Here is a 19,787-nt window from a genome sequence, read left to right as displayed (position 1 = left end):
CTACTTTTACATCATTTTCTTTTAAATATGGTTCCAGTAATGTTGGAGGCCTGTGATTGAGTGATCATGTGCTTTGCTATTAAGAAGGTTCCAGGAGGCAAATAGCCTCGAGGCCAAGAGACAGGGCTCGAACCCATAATTTACGTCATTTCTCGCTGATTAAAGCATCAAGAAGGATTGAAACATCAAGGTGAGTGACTGTAGTTTAATTGTATTTCAATATTGTTTTCGTTCATTCATTCTTGTTGCCGTTTACACAATTTTTTTAATGCGTGGGTTTGATTTTCTTTGAACAGCTTATGGTTTTGTTTCATGTCTGGAGAAGATGAATCTCAGTTGTATATTACATACATATTTTGTTAATAAATGTACCTTGAACACTGGAAAAAAAGCCCAACAAGATCACTGTAATAAAATTTCTTTATTTAACAGATACAGTAGAAATTTGACATCTGTGGGACACCTAAAAGGGAAGAGATACAAAATTAGAAAATTCTACAATACTTCCTGGCCTTCAGACACAAAGCAGGCATCATCCCATCTGGCAAAGCACAAGCTGTCACCAGAAAGTCCCAGTATAGCCATTTTCACCCATACAGTAAAACACACACATCGTAATTTTCTCCTTTTCCAGATTGCCCTTAAAATGACACAACTAATTGGAATGTGCTGCCAATTGCCTTTGGAGTGTCATTATATGCAAAATGTTTTGTCTATTCTACAATTTTAAAAAAATTGTCTTTTAATGTAGATAAGTTTATTGAGCCTAATGCACCGCAAATGCATTAATCTTAATATACCATATTATATTTTAATGCACATCCAATCTCTACATGCTTTTTTCCCTAAACCCAAATCCCAGCGTCAAAATATTCAATGGCACATGTACTGAAATTTTGAAATGGATTGAAAATAAGCATAATCTAATTGTAATACCGAATTTGAACAAGGGGGCTTTAAGTTGATTCAAACACAGCTTTATTATGTAGTACAACAATCATTTTCCTACCATCTAAACTTTCCAATGAGTTTTAGTTTTATACTGAATCAAGCATTGCTTTATGGCAACACACAACAGAATGAGCTTCACATTACCAACATCTTCAGCCAATCAGAAATCACAATGGAACAATATACAAAAATTGTGGTGCAAGACTCCTCCATACTCCGGCCTAACCAACAATTCTCAAGACAACTAATGGGGAAAGGACTACTGAAACAAATGATATTGCAGCAGGTGCAAAACATGACATTATGGGCATTTTAGTCTAGGTGAAGGGGGGGGAGGGTTTAAAAATCATTAACCCAACCACTCCAACCCAAGTTCAGTAAGATGCATTCGTCTGTGTTCTCTGCTGAACTAGAATAGCCAGATCTTTGGGAAGAATCAAATGAGCTTTCAGTTTACTTGATCACAGAAAACCAGTAGATACTTGATCAGCCTCCTGTAATTCTAACCCATTAGTTACAAGCTCTAACTAAAATACTTGTTTTAGCATGATTTAAAAAAAATCAAAAATTCATTTGCAACAGGGATTAACAGATCACAAGGGACTTGCTCTTGCTTAGCTCAGGCATCTTCATAAACCCTTTAACTGTCTTCCAACCTATTCATCTCTTCTGGAGAGCAAGCCAAGTTTAACCAACTATTATACTCCACCTGCTCCAGATGTGGGCAACAAACTGCTTCAAGGTAAACCAACTGTTTGAGGATGATGCAAATGATATCATATACTATGAATCCCTAAAGGATTATATCAAGAGAATTGCTTCAAAACTCAGTGCCCAAGCTAGTGGCTGGAGAAGAAAGTGACTGGAACAAAAATCTTGGTTTTCAATCCAGGTACTCCGTATACTCCATGCAAGGTGAGGTCTGCACCTACAACTTCCTTTTATTGACATAAGGCAATAGAGCCCAGAGAGATGTCCAACAGGTGTAACCAGTGGACTTGCTACAAACAATTATGGAACACTACATATGATTTTTGCTGACATTAATTGGGCACGATTAATGCATTAAAGTGAAGACGTCAACTTGAAATGTATTCATTTACTATCTATATCCATCAAGTGAGATTTTATTCAAAATACCTGAATATATACAAGAGGCAAATTCCTAATCTTTTCACCCTGATTTGAAGAGCCGAACTATCTAACTGGTTAAAATCTTAAGTACTCACTGCCACATGAAATTCCAGAAAGATTTTAATGCTAATAACATTATAACATTCTACATACAAAATACATTTCACTGTCCTTTTACCTATCCGTAACACTAGTGGCACAATTAAACATCCACACAAACACAGCATACCTCAGTTCATACACCTAATCATTCTGTTGATTTGGTCTTCTCTGTTGCCAGCATCACCACCCTCAACATAGTGTGTTGTCTTTTTGTTCATGCCACCACGTGGTGAGGACAGTTTGAAGGGCCACAAGAAATTGTTGGCCATCTTGAAGTTCTTCCCTACTGTGTAGATTTCATGAATCAGATCTTCAATGCAAATGATGCCACACCTTCCTGCAATGCAAATAATTGGCTCATTATTAACAATTTATTTGAAAATATATTCCAATTTCTAAATTAAGCTGTTTCCCAACACCTGCTTCAGGCGATAGGTGTCACAACAGTTTAAAAGGCCTTTTGGCTATAGGGTTGTTTTATGGTTCTGTGTTTGGACTTCCTTGGGCACCCAGTGCAAACATTCATTTTCTGCAATTCCCCAACACTGGCCATCTGGGGACTGAACCCTGCCACGATGCAGCCATTTCTTTATATTCAAGGGAATTGGCTCTAAGACCAAAAGGCAAATTACTGACAATTTTATTTTTAAAAGTAAATTGGGATAAACATGAATTGGAATGTCTTAATCCTTAGTGGTTTGGCTTTAATTTCAAACCTTTTAAAATTGTCAATTACCATTGTTTATGAAGTTTTTGAATTGTGTTTGTGAAACATCCACAAAGATTCCAGCTTTTGACATTGCATCAGCCCAATTACCATCTTTGAAACAAGTTAAAGAATAAAAAAATCTGTGGGATGAACTCAAGCAGTATTTGTGCGGTGTAAGGAATGGTCAATGTTTTGCAGTGGAACCTGTTAATGCAGCCCTGATGCAGGGTCTCAAATCTAAATACCCTCCCCGCAACAGATGCTTCTTTATTGCTCCACATTTTGCAGCCTACTGTCTCCCCTCTGGTTTTAGATTATCCTAGATTCACAGCCATACTGTTTATTATTTGTACTCAGAACACACTGAAAGAAAACATTTAGTTCAGATAACTAATGTGAAAAATAAGCATTAAGGTTTTATTTTAAATCACACTGGTAAGTAAAACATACAAGGTCTGACCTCACTCAATACACTAACCACACATTTTAAGTATCAGGCGTACTACTTGGTTTGTGTTCATGGATAATGAAAATGATCAAAATATTATCAATTTGTCCAAGTATTCAAATCAATCCCTATTAGAAACCCTGACAGTGAAACATGTGACCGTTAGTTATGCCAGCTGATAACCTGTTGAGCACAGAAATGGTAGAGTCTGAGAAACCACAACTACACGTTTCAACTCTTAGAAGCCCAGACCACAGATTTTTGGAGGTATAATAGCAACTCCCCCTTTTTTGCCCAAAATACATCTACATTATTTTTTTCCTCCCTAGCAGTTTCATTACAGTAACTGTAACAAAATTGCCTTCCTACAAAAAGTTGTGCCTTTCTATTTTTTTTTGCAGGATACCAAATGTTACTTTTGTACAGTCCTAAGCCGAAGAATAAGAACACTTACAAAACTCATAAAAAGTACTAGCCCACAATGGAGACTGAAACAATTAAACTAGTAATCAAATGACCAACTAAGTTAATCTTTTCTGCCTACAGAATTCATACACCTCCACCCCCCCCCCCATTCATGTGCCTATCTAAATGTTTCCTACCAGCCTCTACCTTCACCCCAGGCAAGTACATTCCAAGCACCCACCACCCTAAAGAAAAATACTTCCCCTCACATCTTTGAAATTATACCCCCTCACCTTAAATGCATTCCCTGTGGTAGTAGACATTTCAACCCTAATACAAGCAGCATCAACATAAACCTTTTCTGCACCCTCTCCAAAGCCTCAACGTCCTTCCTATAATGAGGCAACCAGAACTGTATGCAATCCTCCAGAATGACCTACCTAGAGTTATAAAAAGCTGCCACACAACTTCCTGACTTTTGAACTCAATGCCTCAACTAATAAAGGCCACTATGTCACATTGTTCATAACCCGTGCAGCCACTTTCAGGGAGCTACGTACTTGGACTCTTACTATCCCTTTGCTCATCAACGTTGTTGAGAATCTTGCCCTTAACAGTGTACTGTCTCTTTACATTTGACCTACCAAGGTGCAAAACTTCATATCTGGCTGGGTTAAACTCCATCTGCCATTTCTCCACCCATATTTGTGACTGATCCAGATCTCATTGCCAGTCATCTACACTATCCACACCACCAACCTTCGTATCATCTGAAAATTTACTAAGCCACCCACCTACATTTTCATCCAGTTCATTTATTTCTCACACCAACAGCAGAGGTCCCAGTACAGATCCCCATAGAACACCACTAACCACACACCTTCAGCTGGAATAAGTCACTTCAACCAACATCCAAGTCTCCTATGGGTAAGCCAGTTCTGAATCCAAACTGCCAATCCCATGACTCCTAATCTATTAGATGAGCCTCCCTCGAGGGACCTTGTCCAAACACCCTACTAAAATCCACATACACAATATCCAGTTCTACCTTCAATCACCACCATTACCTCAACAAAAAGCTTCATCAAGTTGGTAAGATATGACTTGCAGGCTCTCCCTAATTAGGCCCCATCACTGACATGAGGCTCACTGGTCTGCAGTTTCCAGGACTTTCCTTGGTTCCCTTTTTGAACAATGGAACATTAACAATTTGGCAAACCTCTAATCTCACCGGTGGCCAGAGGAGACAAAGATATTGGTCAAGGCCACAGCAACCTCTTCTCTCACCTCTCTCAGTAACCTGAGGTATAATCCCATCAGGCCCTGGGATCTTGTCCACCTTAATGCTCTTAAGAGACCCAACACTACCTCTTCCTTACCTTGAAATGCTTTAGCTTATCAGTGTGCTTGACACTGATCTCCTTATTCTCCACATCCTTAAACTTGGTAAATACTGATGTAAAATATTCGAAGTACCCCATCCAAACCCAATGTTCCCACTTTATCTTTGAGTGGTTCTCTTGCTCTTGCTGCATGTATAAATTTGCCTTGGGATTCTCTTTGATGCTACTTGCCAAGGACACAGTCTTCCAACCACAAGGGAGGACATCTTCAGTCTCCAGCGAACTCAAAGACTTGCAAACTCATGGCTTCTTTGACCAACTCTGGTCTCTGATGACTTGCTGGTCTGCTGGCCGGACATCCAACCACACTTCATTTGACAATGTCCACAGTTGTTCCATGAGCACAGAATGCAGAGAGCAAAGTGGAAGACCAGATCTGGCTAGGGTTCTAATGGGGAACTCAAGCCACTTCTTTACCCAGATGTGTTAAAACTATTTTAAAAAAAATCAGCTCACCAAAGAGCACTGTTGTATTGGGGAAGACATAACCACAAAAGGAGAATGGAACAGAAATATATCCTGTAAATGTTAGACAGGGAAGTGAGAGGAAGTTCATATGGAGCATGTATAATGGCAGAATTATTTATTTTATTTTTAACATGGCCCGGTACATAGCAGCCATTACTACACAAAACTGATGCAGTTCCCCATCAGAACTGCATAAAATACAGCACACTGACCATGATGCCAATCCACACTAATCCCATTTGTCCATATCCTTGTAAGTACCAGTCCAAATGCCCTTTAAATATTGCTATAGTGTCTGCTTCCACCACTTCCACTGGTAACTTGTACCTTAATCTTAATATCTCTCAAAAAGATCTCTTTGCACATTAGTACTCCTAACGTACCTGCCATGTTCCAGGAAAATTTGACTTTCCAACTTGTATTACCAGTACTCTCAAAATAGTCATAGTCACGAACTTTATTGATCCCAGGGAGAAAATGGTTTTTGTTACAGTTGCACCATAAATAATAAATAGTAATAGAACCATAAATAGTTAAATATGTAAATTATGCCAGTAAACTATGAAACAAGTCCAGGACCAGCCTATCGGCACAGGGTGTCTGAGCCTCCAAGGGAGGAGTTGTAAAGTTTGATGGCCACAGGCAGGAATGACTTCCTATGACGCTCTGTGTTGCATCTCGGAGGAATGAGTCTCTGGCTGAATGTACTCCTGTGCCCATCCAGTACATTATATAGTGGATGGGAGACATTGACCAAGATGGCACACAACTTAGACAGCATCCTCAAAATCACTTGCCTTACGAATAAGTTTGTTGATTCTGTTGGTGTCTGCTACCCTCAGCCTGCTGTCCCAGCACACAACAGCAAACATGATAGCACTGGCCACCACAGACTCGTAGAACATCCTCAGCATCGTCCAGCAGATGTCAAAGGACCTCAGTCTCCTCAGGAAGTAGAGATGGCTCTGACCCTTTTTGTAGACAGCCTCAGTGTTCTTTGACCAGTCGACAGTCTATTGTCAATTCGTATCCCCAGGTATTTGTAATCCTCCAACATGTCCACACTGACCCCCGGATGGAAACGGGTCACCAGTACCTTAGCTCTCCTCAGGTCTACCACCAGCTCCTTAAGTCTTTTTCACATTAAGCTGCAGATAATTCTGCTCACACCATGTGACAAAGTTTCCTACCGTAGCCCTGTACTCAACCTCATCTCCCTTGCTGATGCATCCCAATTATGGCAGAGTCATCCGAAAACTTCTGAAGATGACAAGACTGTGCAGTAGTTGAAGTCCGAGGTGTAAATGGTGAAGAGAAAGGGAGACAAGACAGTCCCCTGTGGAGCCCCAGTGCTGCTGATCACTCTGTCGGACACACAGTGCTGCAAGCTGTTTATTAAGGACCTGCCTTCAAACTTATTGGATACAAAGATAGGAGGAAGGGTAGGTAGTGCTGAGGAAGCAATGCAACTGCAGCTGAACTTAGACAAACTGGAAGAATGGGCAAAAAAAAAGAGGCAGATGGAATATAGTGTTGGGAAATATGATAATGCATTTTGGTAAAAGGAACAATATTTTCTAAATGGGGTGAAAGTTCAATCATCAGAAGTGCAGAGGGACTTAGGAGTCCACATGCAAGACTCTTGGGACATTAATTTACAGGTTGAGTCTGTGGTTTAAAAAAAGACAAATGCAACATTGGCATTTATTTCAAGGAGAATATAATATAAAAACAAGGAGATAATTCTGAGCCTTTTAAAGACACTAGTTAGGTTGCACTTTGGAGTATTATCAAGAGTTTTGGGCCCCATATCTCAGAAAGGATGTCTTCTCATTGGAGGGAGTCCACAAGAGGTTTACAACGATGATTCCGGGAATGAAGGGGTTAACAAATGAAAAGCATTTCGCAGCTTTGGCCTGTACTCAAGGAATTTAGAAGAATGTTGGGGGTGGGAGTGGGAGAAGGAGATCTTATTGAAACCTACTGAACATTGTAAGGACTAGACTAGGTAAGGTGGATGTGGTGAGGATGTTTCCTATGGTGCGGGTATCCAGAACTAGAGGGCACAGCCTCAAAATTGAGGGGTGACCCTTTAGAACAGAGGTAAGGAGGACTTTTTTTTAAGCCAGAGTAGTGAATCTGTGGAATGCTCTGCCACAGACAGCAGTGGAGGCCAAGTCCGTGGTATATTTAAGATGGAAGTTGACAGTTTCCCAATCTGTCAGGGCATTAAAGAATATGGCAAGGCAGCAGATATATGGGGTCAGCCATGATGAAATGACACAGCAGACCCAATGGGCTGAATTGGCCAATTATGGTCTTATGGCTGTCAAAGTAGTCAAGTGTTTTCAAGGCATTCAGTATAACCAGAACCTAATAAAAATACTGAAATCACTTTTTAAAATACATATTAAACTTGCATAAAACAACTGAAAACATTGAAAATAACTTAAAATGATACTTAAAACTATTTGCCTTTCTACGTGCAGTTGATGCCTGCTTTATAATGGTATCTGCCTGACTTTACACAAAATAATGGGAGATGCTACCACTGATTTACACCAGCCTCCCAAAGAATTACTGGAAATTTGTAACTATTCTGTGTATGTTGTAAAAATTCCATATGCATAATTCTTGTGCCAGTAACAACTGGTAACCGAGCATGCAAAAAATTGTGTACAATCCATATGGAGACGTGAATAAATTGCAAATCATGGTTATTTTGTTTTGAAAATATGCATTATGAATCAATGAAAATATAATCCACATATAAAAGGTAAAAGAAATTTGTTTATCTTGATTCAAACTTTCTAGTCTGTCAAGCTTGTGACTCTATTTCAGTAATTGCCAAGATCAAAACTAGACTGAAGAGCCCACGCCAACATAGAAGTAGTGGAGAACACAAATAAGTGACAAAATCCATACGGCCCATCCTCGTCATTGAACTGTACCATTATTAACCTTTATAACATATCCGGCACATCACAAATGACAGCTTGAGTACAGCAGATCAGATGGCAGGCATTACAACAACAAACATCCCTTCTCGACGCAGTTTACACCTATTACAAGCCAGATATTGTGAATTTGTTGGAGCACACTCCGTCTCCCAGATTGCATGTAACTTCTATTAACACCAAAGCAATTCAAAACTACCCAGGACAAAGCAGTCTATTTGAATAAAAGATATTAAAGCTTAGTATCTATTATTTCAAGACTGAATACAGTATTCATTCTAGCATTGCCACACTTCACCACTGGGTCCCTGGCAGCATTTTTCTAATCCACTGTCACCTAGAGAATGGCAGAAACACTAACGACCCTAAGTCAGACAACATCCTAAATTTCATTCTTCACTATTCCTTCATCTATCACTTAAATGAACTCTCTACAATAACTCCCCACTGAAGATCCTCCATGTTACCCTCTCTATGACAATAAACCCAGGCTTCTCACAACACATGCCAGTAGAAATTTTGAAATTAATTCATTCAGAACCTGTTATAAACACTTCTGTATGATTGGGCAAAATCAGATAGTAATCAGGTGGTAAAGGTACCAGAAAGATAAAGCATTATCATGAGAAAATGTTTGTTCAATCTGCATGACTGAGATCACATTCATCCAGCTAAAACTACAAACTTACCCAGCTGTTTTTCGATCAAGGAATTGTCAGTGAGCGCAATGCGCTGATGCCGGATCTTGCCGAAGCCACGTTTGTAAATCAACTCACGGACAGACTTGAGATTTGGATAGCTAAGTAATTAAAAGACCAAGAATTAACATGCCTCAAAAATCAAAATACAACCCTTCACATACATTATCACGTTTCCAAAAGACAATTTTACAGCTAAAATTTGCTACTAGCAAGTTCAAGTACAATTTTCCACAGCATCTCATCAGCTGACGTTTTTATGACCCTAGTCAGTCAGCTTGGATCTGAGCCTAAGTTGTACAGCTTATTTAGAAATTCGATGAATCAGTTCTTAAAAAAACCCAGCAAATTAAACAAAGGTCATAACTGCCTAAACTTAAAACAGTCAAGATTCCCAAATTACTCAGGGAAACTTACTGACGAAACCGCCGGGAAATGGATCCCCTGGGAGCTTCAGTGTTGAAGTATCAGTAATTATTCGTTATCAACGAAAACTCAGAATGTTTCAAGTGAACACATCCAACAATGACATTCACACTCATTCTGACAGAGTCCAGTGAGGAGTTACGAGTGGAACCAAGTAATAAGAAAGATATGACCACGTTAATGTTGGCTATATTACAGACCACCCAACAGTCTGAGGGATTTAGAAGAACATTTGTAGAGATTGCAGGTGGTTGCAAGAAATACAAGGTTGTTATTCACTGGGACTCCCATATTGTAAAATGACTAGTTGGGATAGTATGTCTATTGCATTCAGGGAATTTTCCTTAATCAGTACACAGAAGTCCCAACAAGTGCACGCAATAATGGATCTACAATTAGGGAACGAGACAGGGCAGGTGACAGAAATTTGTGTAGGGAAACACTTTGCATCTAGAGACCATAATGTGATTAGTTTCAAATATGAAAAAAGATAGGTCTGGTCCTCGGGTTGAGATTCTAAATTGCAGAAAGGCAAATTTTGATGGTATTAGAAGGGATCTGACAAGTGTGGATTGGTTGTTTTCCAGCAAAGGCGTACGCGTAAGTTGCAGAAAAGTGAAATTTATGAGAGTATAAAGCTTGTACATGGCTGTCAGAATAAAAGGTAAAAGATAACAGGTGGGGGAACCTTGGTTTTCAAGAGATATTGAGCCCTGGTTAAGAAAAAGGAGATCCATTACAGGTATAGGCAGGTAGGAACAAATGAGGAGCTTTTGGAATACAAGAAATGCAAGAGAACTCTTAAGAAACCAGGAGAACTAAAAGGCGGCATGAGGTTGCTTTAGCCGATAAGGTGAAGGAGAATCCTAAGGCATTCTACAGATATATTAAGAGCAAAAGGATTGCAAGGGACAAAATTGGCACTCCGGAAGATCAGAATGGCTGATCCATGCCTGGAGACAAGAGTCTACAGAAGGGAAAAATGCACCAATTTCATGGACTCTATACAGATTACAGAGGAGGTGCTTACTGTCTTGAAGCAAATTAAGGTGAATAATTTACCAGGGGCTCTGGGGATTTATCCTGACAAGGTGTTCCCTTGGACCTATGGGAGGAAAGTGCAACAATTGCCAAGTCCCCAGCAGATATATTTAAATTGTCCTTAGCAACAGGTGAAGTGCTGGAGGATAACCAATGTTGTTCTGCTGTTTAAACAAAACTCTAAACACAAACCAGGAAACTATAGGCCAGTGAGCCTGACATCAGTAGTGGGAAAGTTATTGGAAGGTATTCCCAGGGACCGGATATATGAGAATTTGGATAGACATGGACCTATTAAGGATAGTCAGCATGGCTTTGTAGTTTTTCGAGGAAGTTACCAGGGAAGTCAATGAAAGCAGTGCATGTTGTGCACACGGACTTCAGCAATGTATCTGACAAGGCTCTGCATGCAGTTAGAAAAGACAGTTCAGCCGGTCGGCATTCAAGATGTAGTAAACTGGCTTAGACATTTGCTTCGGAGAAGCCAGAAAGGTGGTAGTAGATGGTTGCCTCTGACTATTGGAGTGCCACATTGATCAGTGCTGCGTTGGTATTAGTTTCCATCTGGATGATAACGTGGTTAACTGCATCAGTAAATTTGTGAATGACACCAACATTGGGGTGTAGTGGACAGCAAGCAAGCTATTATGACTTGCAGTTGGATCTGGATGAGCTGAAAAAATGGCAGATGGAAATTAATACTGATAAGTGCTAGGTTTTGCATTTCTGTCGGACCAACCAGGGTAGGTCTTATACTGTGATAGAACAAAGGGATCTGGGAATATATGCCCATTATAATTTAAAGTGGCATCACAGGTTTATAGGGTCATAAAAAAAGCCTTTGGCATATTTGCCTTTGTAAATCAAAGTATTGAGTACAGGAGATAGGATGTTAAGGTGAAGTTGTACTTGATATTGGTGATGCCTAACTTGGAGTATTATGTGAGGTTTTGGTCACCCACCCACAGGAAAGATGTGAATAAGGCTGAAAGAGCACAGAGTAAATTTACAAGGATGATGTCAGGTCTGTTGGACCTAAGATATAAGGGAAGTTTGAACAGGTTAAGACTTTATTCCTTGGAGCGAAGGAGGTTTGAGAGCAGATTTGTTAGAAGTATACAAAATTATGAGGGGTATAAATAGGGCAAACACAAGCAGGCTTTTTCCAAGGAGGTCTAGTGGAACTTCTATGAGAAATCATGGGTGAACAGTGAAAAGTTTAAGGAGAAAATGAAGGGAAACTACTTCACTCAGAGGGTTGAGAGTGTGTGGAACGAGCTGCCTGCGCAAGTGGTGCATGCAAGTCCAATTTCAACTTTTAAGGGAAGTTGGATAGGTACACAGATGGTAGAGGGATGGAGGGCTATGGTCGATGGGAATAGGCAGTGTAAATGGCTTGACACAGACTTGGTGGGCCAAAGGGCATATTTCTGGGCGGTACTTTTCTATGACTCTATGAACATCTATTAGCATGAAGATTTATTTTTGCGACTATTTATTATCCAATCACATACCCCCATGCAATGTATGGCTCTGCAATACGGAGCATATTGATTGAAGCCTTATTCAGTTTCACAAACACTCCATTGAAGATCTGACGCAGTCGTAGGAGCTGAAGCACCTTGCGAACTTTAGGGCTAACACCATTGATGCTGTAAATTCATAAAGAGAAATTAGCACCAAGAAGCATATCGTTTTCACACGCGACAAATTTAAAATGGTTTATTTGCATTTTCATTTAACAGTCCGAAATCTATTCACCAGCACTCAGTAATTGACCATCAATACTCACCCTCTAATACGGATCACAAATGCTAGCTTGGGCTCAGCAGGGACATAGAAATTTTTGGCTTTGCGCGCCATTCTGGCAAGTCGAATCTCACTTCGGTACATTTGCCTGTACTCCTTGTGGTAACTCTCAGCTCTCTTGTAGATGAGTTTTCTCTTCTGTCTATTTATCTGGAAACCATGATAACACAAAGTAAATTAACAGAAAAATCCTTTAAATTGGAGCACTAAAAGAATCTGCAAAATATTTCAAACTCAGCTGAAATTTACTGCCGAATAGATGTTCTCTAATGATAAAGACAGCTGCCCACAAAGACCAATAGTGCACCTTCTCTGATGTCAATTCACATAAAATTAAAATGGAATACTACAAACTTCAAAATAAGTGTGCTAAAATCCTTTGAGTTGATAGGAAGGATCAGGGTCTAGAACATGTCATTGAAACACTGGTACATTTTTAGGCCATTATAAAAGCTCTTGGACAAGAACATGCTGTACAAGATAAAAAGGCTACATACAGTGACCTAAATTTAGCAAATATGTGAGTTTCTAATAATTATCATAGAGAATTACAAGTTATTATGGAAGTTCTTAAGGGCAGGCAGGTCTGGTAAATATTAAATCATGGCTCAGTATGCCAGAAAGTCATTGTACAATAAACTATTCTTTCTAGGGCATTTTATAGTATTAGTGGGTCATACACACTTTGACAAGTTAAATCACCTAATTTTTGTCAATTCTATTTAAGAACAATTGAGCGCATGAATGAATGGCAAAAAAGGACCTCGCATGTTAAACTATGCACATGCAGAAAATATTGCTTTTGAGATCAGAATTTTCAGATACACAAGAGATTCTGCAGATGCTAGAAATCCAGAGCAACACACACAAAATGCTGGAGTAACTCAGCAGGTCGGGTAGTATCTATGGAAATAAACAAACAGTCGACGTTTCTGGCCGAGGCCCTTCTTCAGGGTTGGAGAGGAAGGGGGAGGATGCCAGACTAAAGATGCTGCAGACTCAGGTAACCCCAGTTTTTCTTATCAAAGATAACTTGAAAGAGTATCATACATTTTAACAATACAACCACTAACGTTTCCAGAACAGTACAACACTAAATAACATATTAAACACGTACTACTAAAACACAAAGATTGATCTATACGACAAAAATCGTTTCACACACCTTCTTTTCTAATAACAAACGCTTAGCACGTTTGGCCTTCATGTCTGCGTACGCCTTACGCTTTTTCAAAAGGCTTTCCGGGACAGACGGCACCTTCTTTTCTCTGACAGGCAAAAAAGGAAGCATGCACATAGCTGTTAGAGAAACATTATTTTACATACATCTGCATACCCTATCCTTAGCATAGATATTAATATTTCAAAACACAACTAACAATTTAAAGTAGACCAAATTGTACATTCATCTACTAGGCCCTAGCCTGACGGCGGACAATGAACAAGAGACTATAACGAGCTTACCAGCGTATACAAGTTTGCTTTGAAACATTGTTCTATTTTGTTTAGTTGACAACATGAGTAGCTTTACAGTAAATTAGAATAGCACTACTTATTCCAGCCTCAGATCACACAGGAGAACGAGACAAGAGTTGCATCGCCAGAACATTGCATCCAAGGCCGTCATAACTTAAAAAAAGCTGTAAAATACAACTTGTTCATCGCCTGATAATATCTCATAGCTATAAAACGCGAACAGATCCGATTTAACCACGGATGTAACTGGATTTAAATTCACTCGATTCCACACTCACTTTGGGCCCGCCATCGTCGCCACAACCGCCGGGGAAAAGGAGGGAAGCGCGCATGCGCGAGAACTCTTAAGCCCACGCTCGGAAAGCTGTCTGCGTAACTGCCTGAACCAATGAAGGCACCACCAGGTGATTCAGCGGAGCGAGTTAATTATTTTAACCTGTTGTACGTGTAGGATAAGACATGCGAAAAGCAGGTGTAACAATGGGGCGCCAGCGGTGAGAACAGAAGTGGACGCTTGTTGGCGGGGTCCTGGGAGCGGGCCATGCATTTAAAGGGCGAGGCGGAGCTGAAGATGCTCAGAGTTAAGTGGTGGTGGTCGGGCGAGGAGGAGGAGTGTCTACAGTGCGGCCCCGGCTCTGACAGCGCGCAACAGCCGGCTCCCGGATCCGCTGCCGCTGCCGCTACCGCTACCACTACCACTGCCGCTGGCCGCTCCTCCTGGGGAAGGGCCGGCCTGTCGTCCCCTCCCGGCGTCAGCCATGAATATCGTAGCGGAGTTTTTCGTCGTGACTTTCAAAGTGCTCTGGGCTTTCGTGTTGGCCGCTGTCAGATGGGTGATCAAGCCCAAGGAGAAGAGCGTGTGCGATCAGGTGTGCCTGATTACGGGAGCGGGCAGCGGGCTCGGCAGGCTCTTCGCGCTGGAGTTCGCCCGGAGGAAAGCCACCCTGGTGCTGTGGGACATCAACCAGGAGAGCAACGAGGAGACGGCCGAGAAGGTCCGGCAGCTGGGCGTGCGGGTCCACACTTACACTTGCGACGTGAGCAAAAGGGGTAGCGTCTACAGGACTGCCGACTTGGTGCGGAGGGAGATCGGCGACGTGACGGTGCTGGTCAATAACGCAGGTGTAGTGTCCGGGCACCATCTTCTTGAATGTCCCGATGAACTTATCGAGAGGACCATGATGGTCAACTGCCATGCACACTTCTGGGTAAGTTTCAGACTGAACGTTAGCAACCCCTTTTATTAATTAAATAGAATTGCTTAACTATTGGTTCTGCCCACTTTTTCTTTTTCTTTTCTCCCCCTGTACGTTTTCATTTCTGAAGACCAAAAATTGACAACAGTAGAAGCGAGAGTAAGTGCCTGTTTTTTTTGATGAGCAAAGTTTGTCGCGAAATCTATTACAGATTGCATTTGAAGTGATTGCTAATCCAGGTGTATTTTGAATTGCGACAGTTCTTAATTTTGGTGCAAAGATGCTACGTTTCGTGGATAATGTCACGTTGATTCGTTGAATGGGGTAGTTAGTCAAAGGCATGCGAGATTGCAAAATAAATCACTGCATTGCAGTAATAATCCACTCCAGAAGCTTGGTATCGACACTGTTTGAAGGGAAAGAAAAGTGAAACAGATCAGTAAGTATAAAAATCAGTATGTAATTCACCAATAGTAATTTAATGATACTACTTTCGCTGAAGTACTTATAGCGCAGGTTTTCATTATGTAGGTATTGTACTTGCTGTGCCAAAATCGGTTCAATTGTATTTCTCATCATTATGAATGCTTTTGTCTTTATTGAATAAGCCATGAACATAAGCCGGTAACATTGCGGAACCCATCGTAAATGAACGCACGCGTTCCATCATAAATGTTTTTTTTGAAGAACGACCGCACGTGCTTAGAAACGTGTTAAATGTTACGGTGCCTTAATTGGCAAGCCTTGTAGCTTTGAATTATTTTTGAAAGAAATATGGAGTTGTTGAAAGATGGTGAGATACGCTCTCGTTGCCTCCATCTGCCCGGCAATGTTAGTGATGAGCATTAAATGGCTTTTAGTTTTACAGTTGATTCAAATTTGTAAACCAACGCAATCGATGTCCTGACCAGTAATATGAATTCTAGTGAATCCTGAAATTTGTCTATTTCATTGAGGGTCCCTAATTGGTGCTGTAGTTGAATTTAAGTAATTATCAACATGGTCTGTGATCTGTCTGTATACTTGAGTCGGGGAAAAACGCTTTTGCATTTGATGGCGCGTTGTAATACAAACTAATCACCCATTTAATCCCTTGAACCATCTGAACTGCTTTACTTGTTTTCTTTAGACTTTTAAATGATTACTAACCTAACTTAATAAAAACACTCAAAATGCTTGAGGAACTCAGCAGGCCGGGGATGGGGGCATACAGAAAAGAATGCAGTCGGTGTTTTATTCGGGCGAGACCCTTCATCAAGACACTTGATATCTGGTAACAAAATTACAAGTATGACTTCTCTAAGCGTTAAACATGCAATAAAGCTACTTTCCTAAAGGACTAAGTTAGTTTTTCCCAATTATCTGAGATCTTATTGCATTTACTTGTTTTTAAACTTTATTCTGACAATACATTTGGTGGTGGGGAGGAATAAATCAGCGTTTCCTTTTTCAAAATCCTGTTTCAGTCAGTAGATTGATTTTTCTTTCCCATGACATCTCTTGTGTGGTTACCAACAACACTGTCTCCTTTGCAGAGTTTGCCTCACCTCAACTATTCAATTCATTTTTCTATAGAATTTTCCATAGGAAATTGATTTAATGCTTCTGGTGTAATGAAGAACATTGTCATGGCAACACAACTGAGAAAAATAGGTGGCCTTTTTGAATTGATGCAGAGTTTTTAATGGGTGAATTTTGAGCTTTTTAAAGTCAAAGACAATTGTAAAACTTGGAACTAGAATTACCATGCTCCAATAATCCTGCCAGTAAATTTACCCAGTACAGGTTGGCCCCACACCACAAATATGTTCTGTTTTTAGTTGTCATTAAGTTGGAATGTATAACAAAAATCACTACATGGTAACCATACCTTCACAATATTGTAAAGAATGGTATCAGAAGCACGAGACTGATGAGAAGAGTACCAAGTTTGTTGAAATGTAATAGCTCATTTGTTTGTGGGGTGTCCATGAGGAACTGCATGGTAGCATAGTGGTTTTCACAAAGCTTTACAGTACCAGTGACCCTGGTTCAGTTCCTGCCACTGTCTGTAAGGAGTTTGTGTGTTCTCCCTGTGATCGCTTGTGTTTCCTCCGGATGCTTCAGTTTCCTCGAACAGGACAAAGACATACCAGTCATTTGGTTAATTGGTCATTGTAAATTGTCCTGTGGTTACGCTGGATTAAATCGGGGGATTGCTGGGTGGTGTGGCTTGAATATGCACTGTATCTCAATTTTTAAAAAAAGTTTGTTCATAATCCAGGAAGAGGCTGTATTGTATTGAAAAATTGAAATTATGAAAATTGCTGATTTTAGTCCTATAATAGCATGTCACTTTTCATTTAAAACAAAATAGTTTTTGTTTCCAATAATACTTGATTCGGAATGCTACATTATTTCTACAAAAGGATCTGTTCTGGGACCCCACTCCTTGTGACTTTTATAAATGACTTGGATGAAGAATGGGAAGGGTTGGTTAATAAATTAGCAGATAACACGAAAATTGCTGTTGTATGAAAGGTTGTGGAGGCTTACAATGGGGTGTTGATGGGATGCAGAGCAGGGCTGAGAAGTGGCAGATGGATTCAGCTTGGAAAAGTGATTCACTTTAGAAAGTCAAATTTGAAGACAGAATGGCAGGATTCTTACCAGTGTGCAGGAACAGAAGGACCTTGGGGTCCACGTCCATAGACCCTTCAGAGTTGCTGTGCAAGTTGAAGGAGAGTTGTAAAATTAGTCAGCTCCATCATGGGCCTCCACAGTATCCAGAACATCTTCAAGGAGCAGTGCCTCAGAAAGGCAGCGTCCGTTAAGGACCCCCATCACTCAGGATGTGCCCTCTTCACATTGCTACCATCAGGAAGAGATACTGTACAGAACCATATAACCATATAACAATTACAGCACGGAAACAGGAGCCTGACAGCGCACACTTAATGATTCAGGAACAGCTTCTTCCCCTCTGCCATCCAATTTATGAATGGACATTGAACCCATGAACACTACCTCACTACTTACTTTGCAATACTTATTTAATTTAACTAATATATATTAACTATAATTCAGTTTTTTTGCTCTTATGTATTGCATTACACTGCTGCCGCAAAGTTAACAAATTTCATGGGATATGCCGGTGATATTAAACCCAATTCTTATTCGTTGGAGATTGGCTTCAAGAGCCACAAGGTAATGTTGGTGTCCTTAAAAAGAGAAATCCTGATTATACCACACTTGAAATATTGTTTAATGCTGGTTGCCACATTGTAGAAGGATGTAGAAGCTTTAGAGAGGGTGCGGAGAAGATTTACCTTGATACTGCCTGGATTGAAATGTTTGTACATTCTTCCTGTGACCACAGGGGTTTCCTCCTGGTGCTCTGGTTTCCTCCCACACTGCAGAGACTTTAAGTTAATTGGTCATGATTAGGCTAGTGTGAAATAGATGGATTGCTTGGCATCATGCCCCATTGAGCCAGAAGGGCCTATGCTGCACTGTATCTCTGAATAAATAAGTGAACTAAGCAGCAGGATTAATGATGGACATCCATGATTATTAAGGCATTGCATTTGCCGATGTGTAAGCATGTTCCATGGGTTGGAGGAATACCTGTATTAGATGAGATTAGATTATGAGGACACACAGTCCTTTTATTGTCATTTAATAATGCATGCATTAAGAAATGATGCAATGTTTCTCCAGAATGATATCACAGAAACACAAGACAAACCGACTGGAAAAACTAACAAAAAACACATAATTATGGCATATAGTTACAACAGTGCAAAGCAATGCTGTAATTTGATGAAGAATGGACCATGGGCACAGTTTTTTTTTTTAAAAAAGTCTCAAAGTCTCTCAAGTCCTATCATCTCACACAGTCGGTAGAAGGAAGGGAGGGGAAAAAAAAACTCCTCCTGCCATGAGCTTCCAGTGCCGTAAACTTGCCGATGCAGCATCCTGGAAGCACCCGACCACAGCCGACTCTTGAGTCCTTCCGGGAACTTCGAGCCTCCGACACAGAGCACTTCGACCCTGGCAATAGGCAAAGCCGAGGATTTGGGGCCTTCCCCTCCAGAGATTCTCGATTGCACAATAGCAGCAGCAGCGAAGCAGGCATTTCAGAAGTTTCTCCAGATGTTCCTCTGTGCTTCTCATGTCTGTCTCCATCAAATCAGGATTGTGCATGGCCCCTAGTTAACATACAATATTTCGGAGCAGCCGTGCGTGCTGTGTCGTGTCGCCATCTTCTCCTCCCCCTCCTATCAACCTGAATCTGAAGAATTGTAAGTACACTTAAGAAAAATGGAGTGACTTGCATTGAGTTAACTTGTGTGAAGTTAATTACTGATTACTTAAAACTAATGTTCAGTAAACTCAGCGTTTTTAAAACAGATTGCTGTCACTGGAACATCATGGAATTGAAGCTGAAGAATGTAATAGTTGAAAATCAGAATTGTAAATACTGGAAATCTGATGTGAGAAGCAGAGGAAAATGCTGCAGAAACTCAGCAGGTCATGCTGCAACTGTGGGAAAAGGAAAGCGTTTCAAGTTGAAAACAACTTA

General features: G+C 40.4%; 2 protein-coding genes across 3 annotated transcripts in view; one reads left to right on the top strand and one right to left on the bottom strand.

Annotated features, from left to right (window-relative positions):
- Positions 1 to 402: 402 nt before the first annotated feature.
- On the bottom strand, positions 403 to 14,410 carry rpl7 (ribosomal protein L7). Of its 2 annotated transcripts, none has more exons than XM_072253755.1 (7): positions 14,306 to 14,410; positions 13,717 to 13,819; positions 12,535 to 12,701; positions 12,257 to 12,394; positions 9,267 to 9,376; positions 2,315 to 2,524; positions 403 to 463 (listed from the first exon to the last, which is right to left on the bottom strand). In XM_072253755.1, the coding sequence occupies exons 1-6, from the start codon at positions 14,317 to 14,319 to the stop codon at positions 2,316 to 2,318; spliced, it is 741 nt and encodes a 246-aa protein (XP_072109856.1). In that variant the 5' UTR covers positions 14,320 to 14,410; the 3' UTR covers positions 403 to 463; position 2,315. The 2 variants fall into 2 exon arrangements, with proteins under 2 accessions (XP_072109856.1, XP_072109847.1); XM_072253746.1 differs by having other exon boundaries at positions 13,717 to 13,850; positions 14,306 to 14,342.
- Positions 14,411 to 14,692: 282 nt separating this feature from the next.
- LOC140195437 (retinol dehydrogenase 10-like) overlaps positions 14,693 to 19,787 on the top strand; it is a 71,117-nt gene continuing 66,022 nt past the window's right edge. Inside the window, exon 1 of the mRNA XM_072253734.1 lies at positions 14,693 to 15,235. Within this exon, the coding sequence (XP_072109835.1) occupies positions 14,786 to 15,235 (450 nt within the window). The 5' untranslated portion in view covers positions 14,693 to 14,785. The remainder of the gene's footprint in view (positions 15,236 to 19,787) is intronic.

The sequence above is a fragment of the Mobula birostris genome, chromosome 1 (genome assembly GCF_030028105.1).
Source record: "Mobula birostris isolate sMobBir1 chromosome 1, sMobBir1.hap1, whole genome shotgun sequence".
NCBI classification, from domain to species: Eukaryota; Metazoa; Chordata; class Chondrichthyes; order Myliobatiformes; family Myliobatidae; genus Mobula; species Mobula birostris.
Note: the sequence above shows the minus strand (reverse complement) of the source record. Positions and strands in the feature narration are given on the sequence as shown.

Bases quoted from the DNA above. Each gene is read 5' to 3' on its own strand.
- rpl7 (XM_072253746.1), bottom strand. From the start codon at position 13,848: ATGTGCATGCTTCCTTTTTTGCCTGTCAGAGAAAAGAAGGTGCCGTCT. The intron at 12,702-13,716 runs GTGTGTGAAACG...CATGGTTTCCAG, and splicing joins GTTTGTTATTAGAAAAGAAG to ATAAATAGACAGAAGAGAAA. The intron at 9,377-12,256 runs GTATGTGATTGG...TTAATTACTTAG, and splicing joins GAGCCATACATTGCATGGGG to CTATCCAAATCTCAAGTCTG.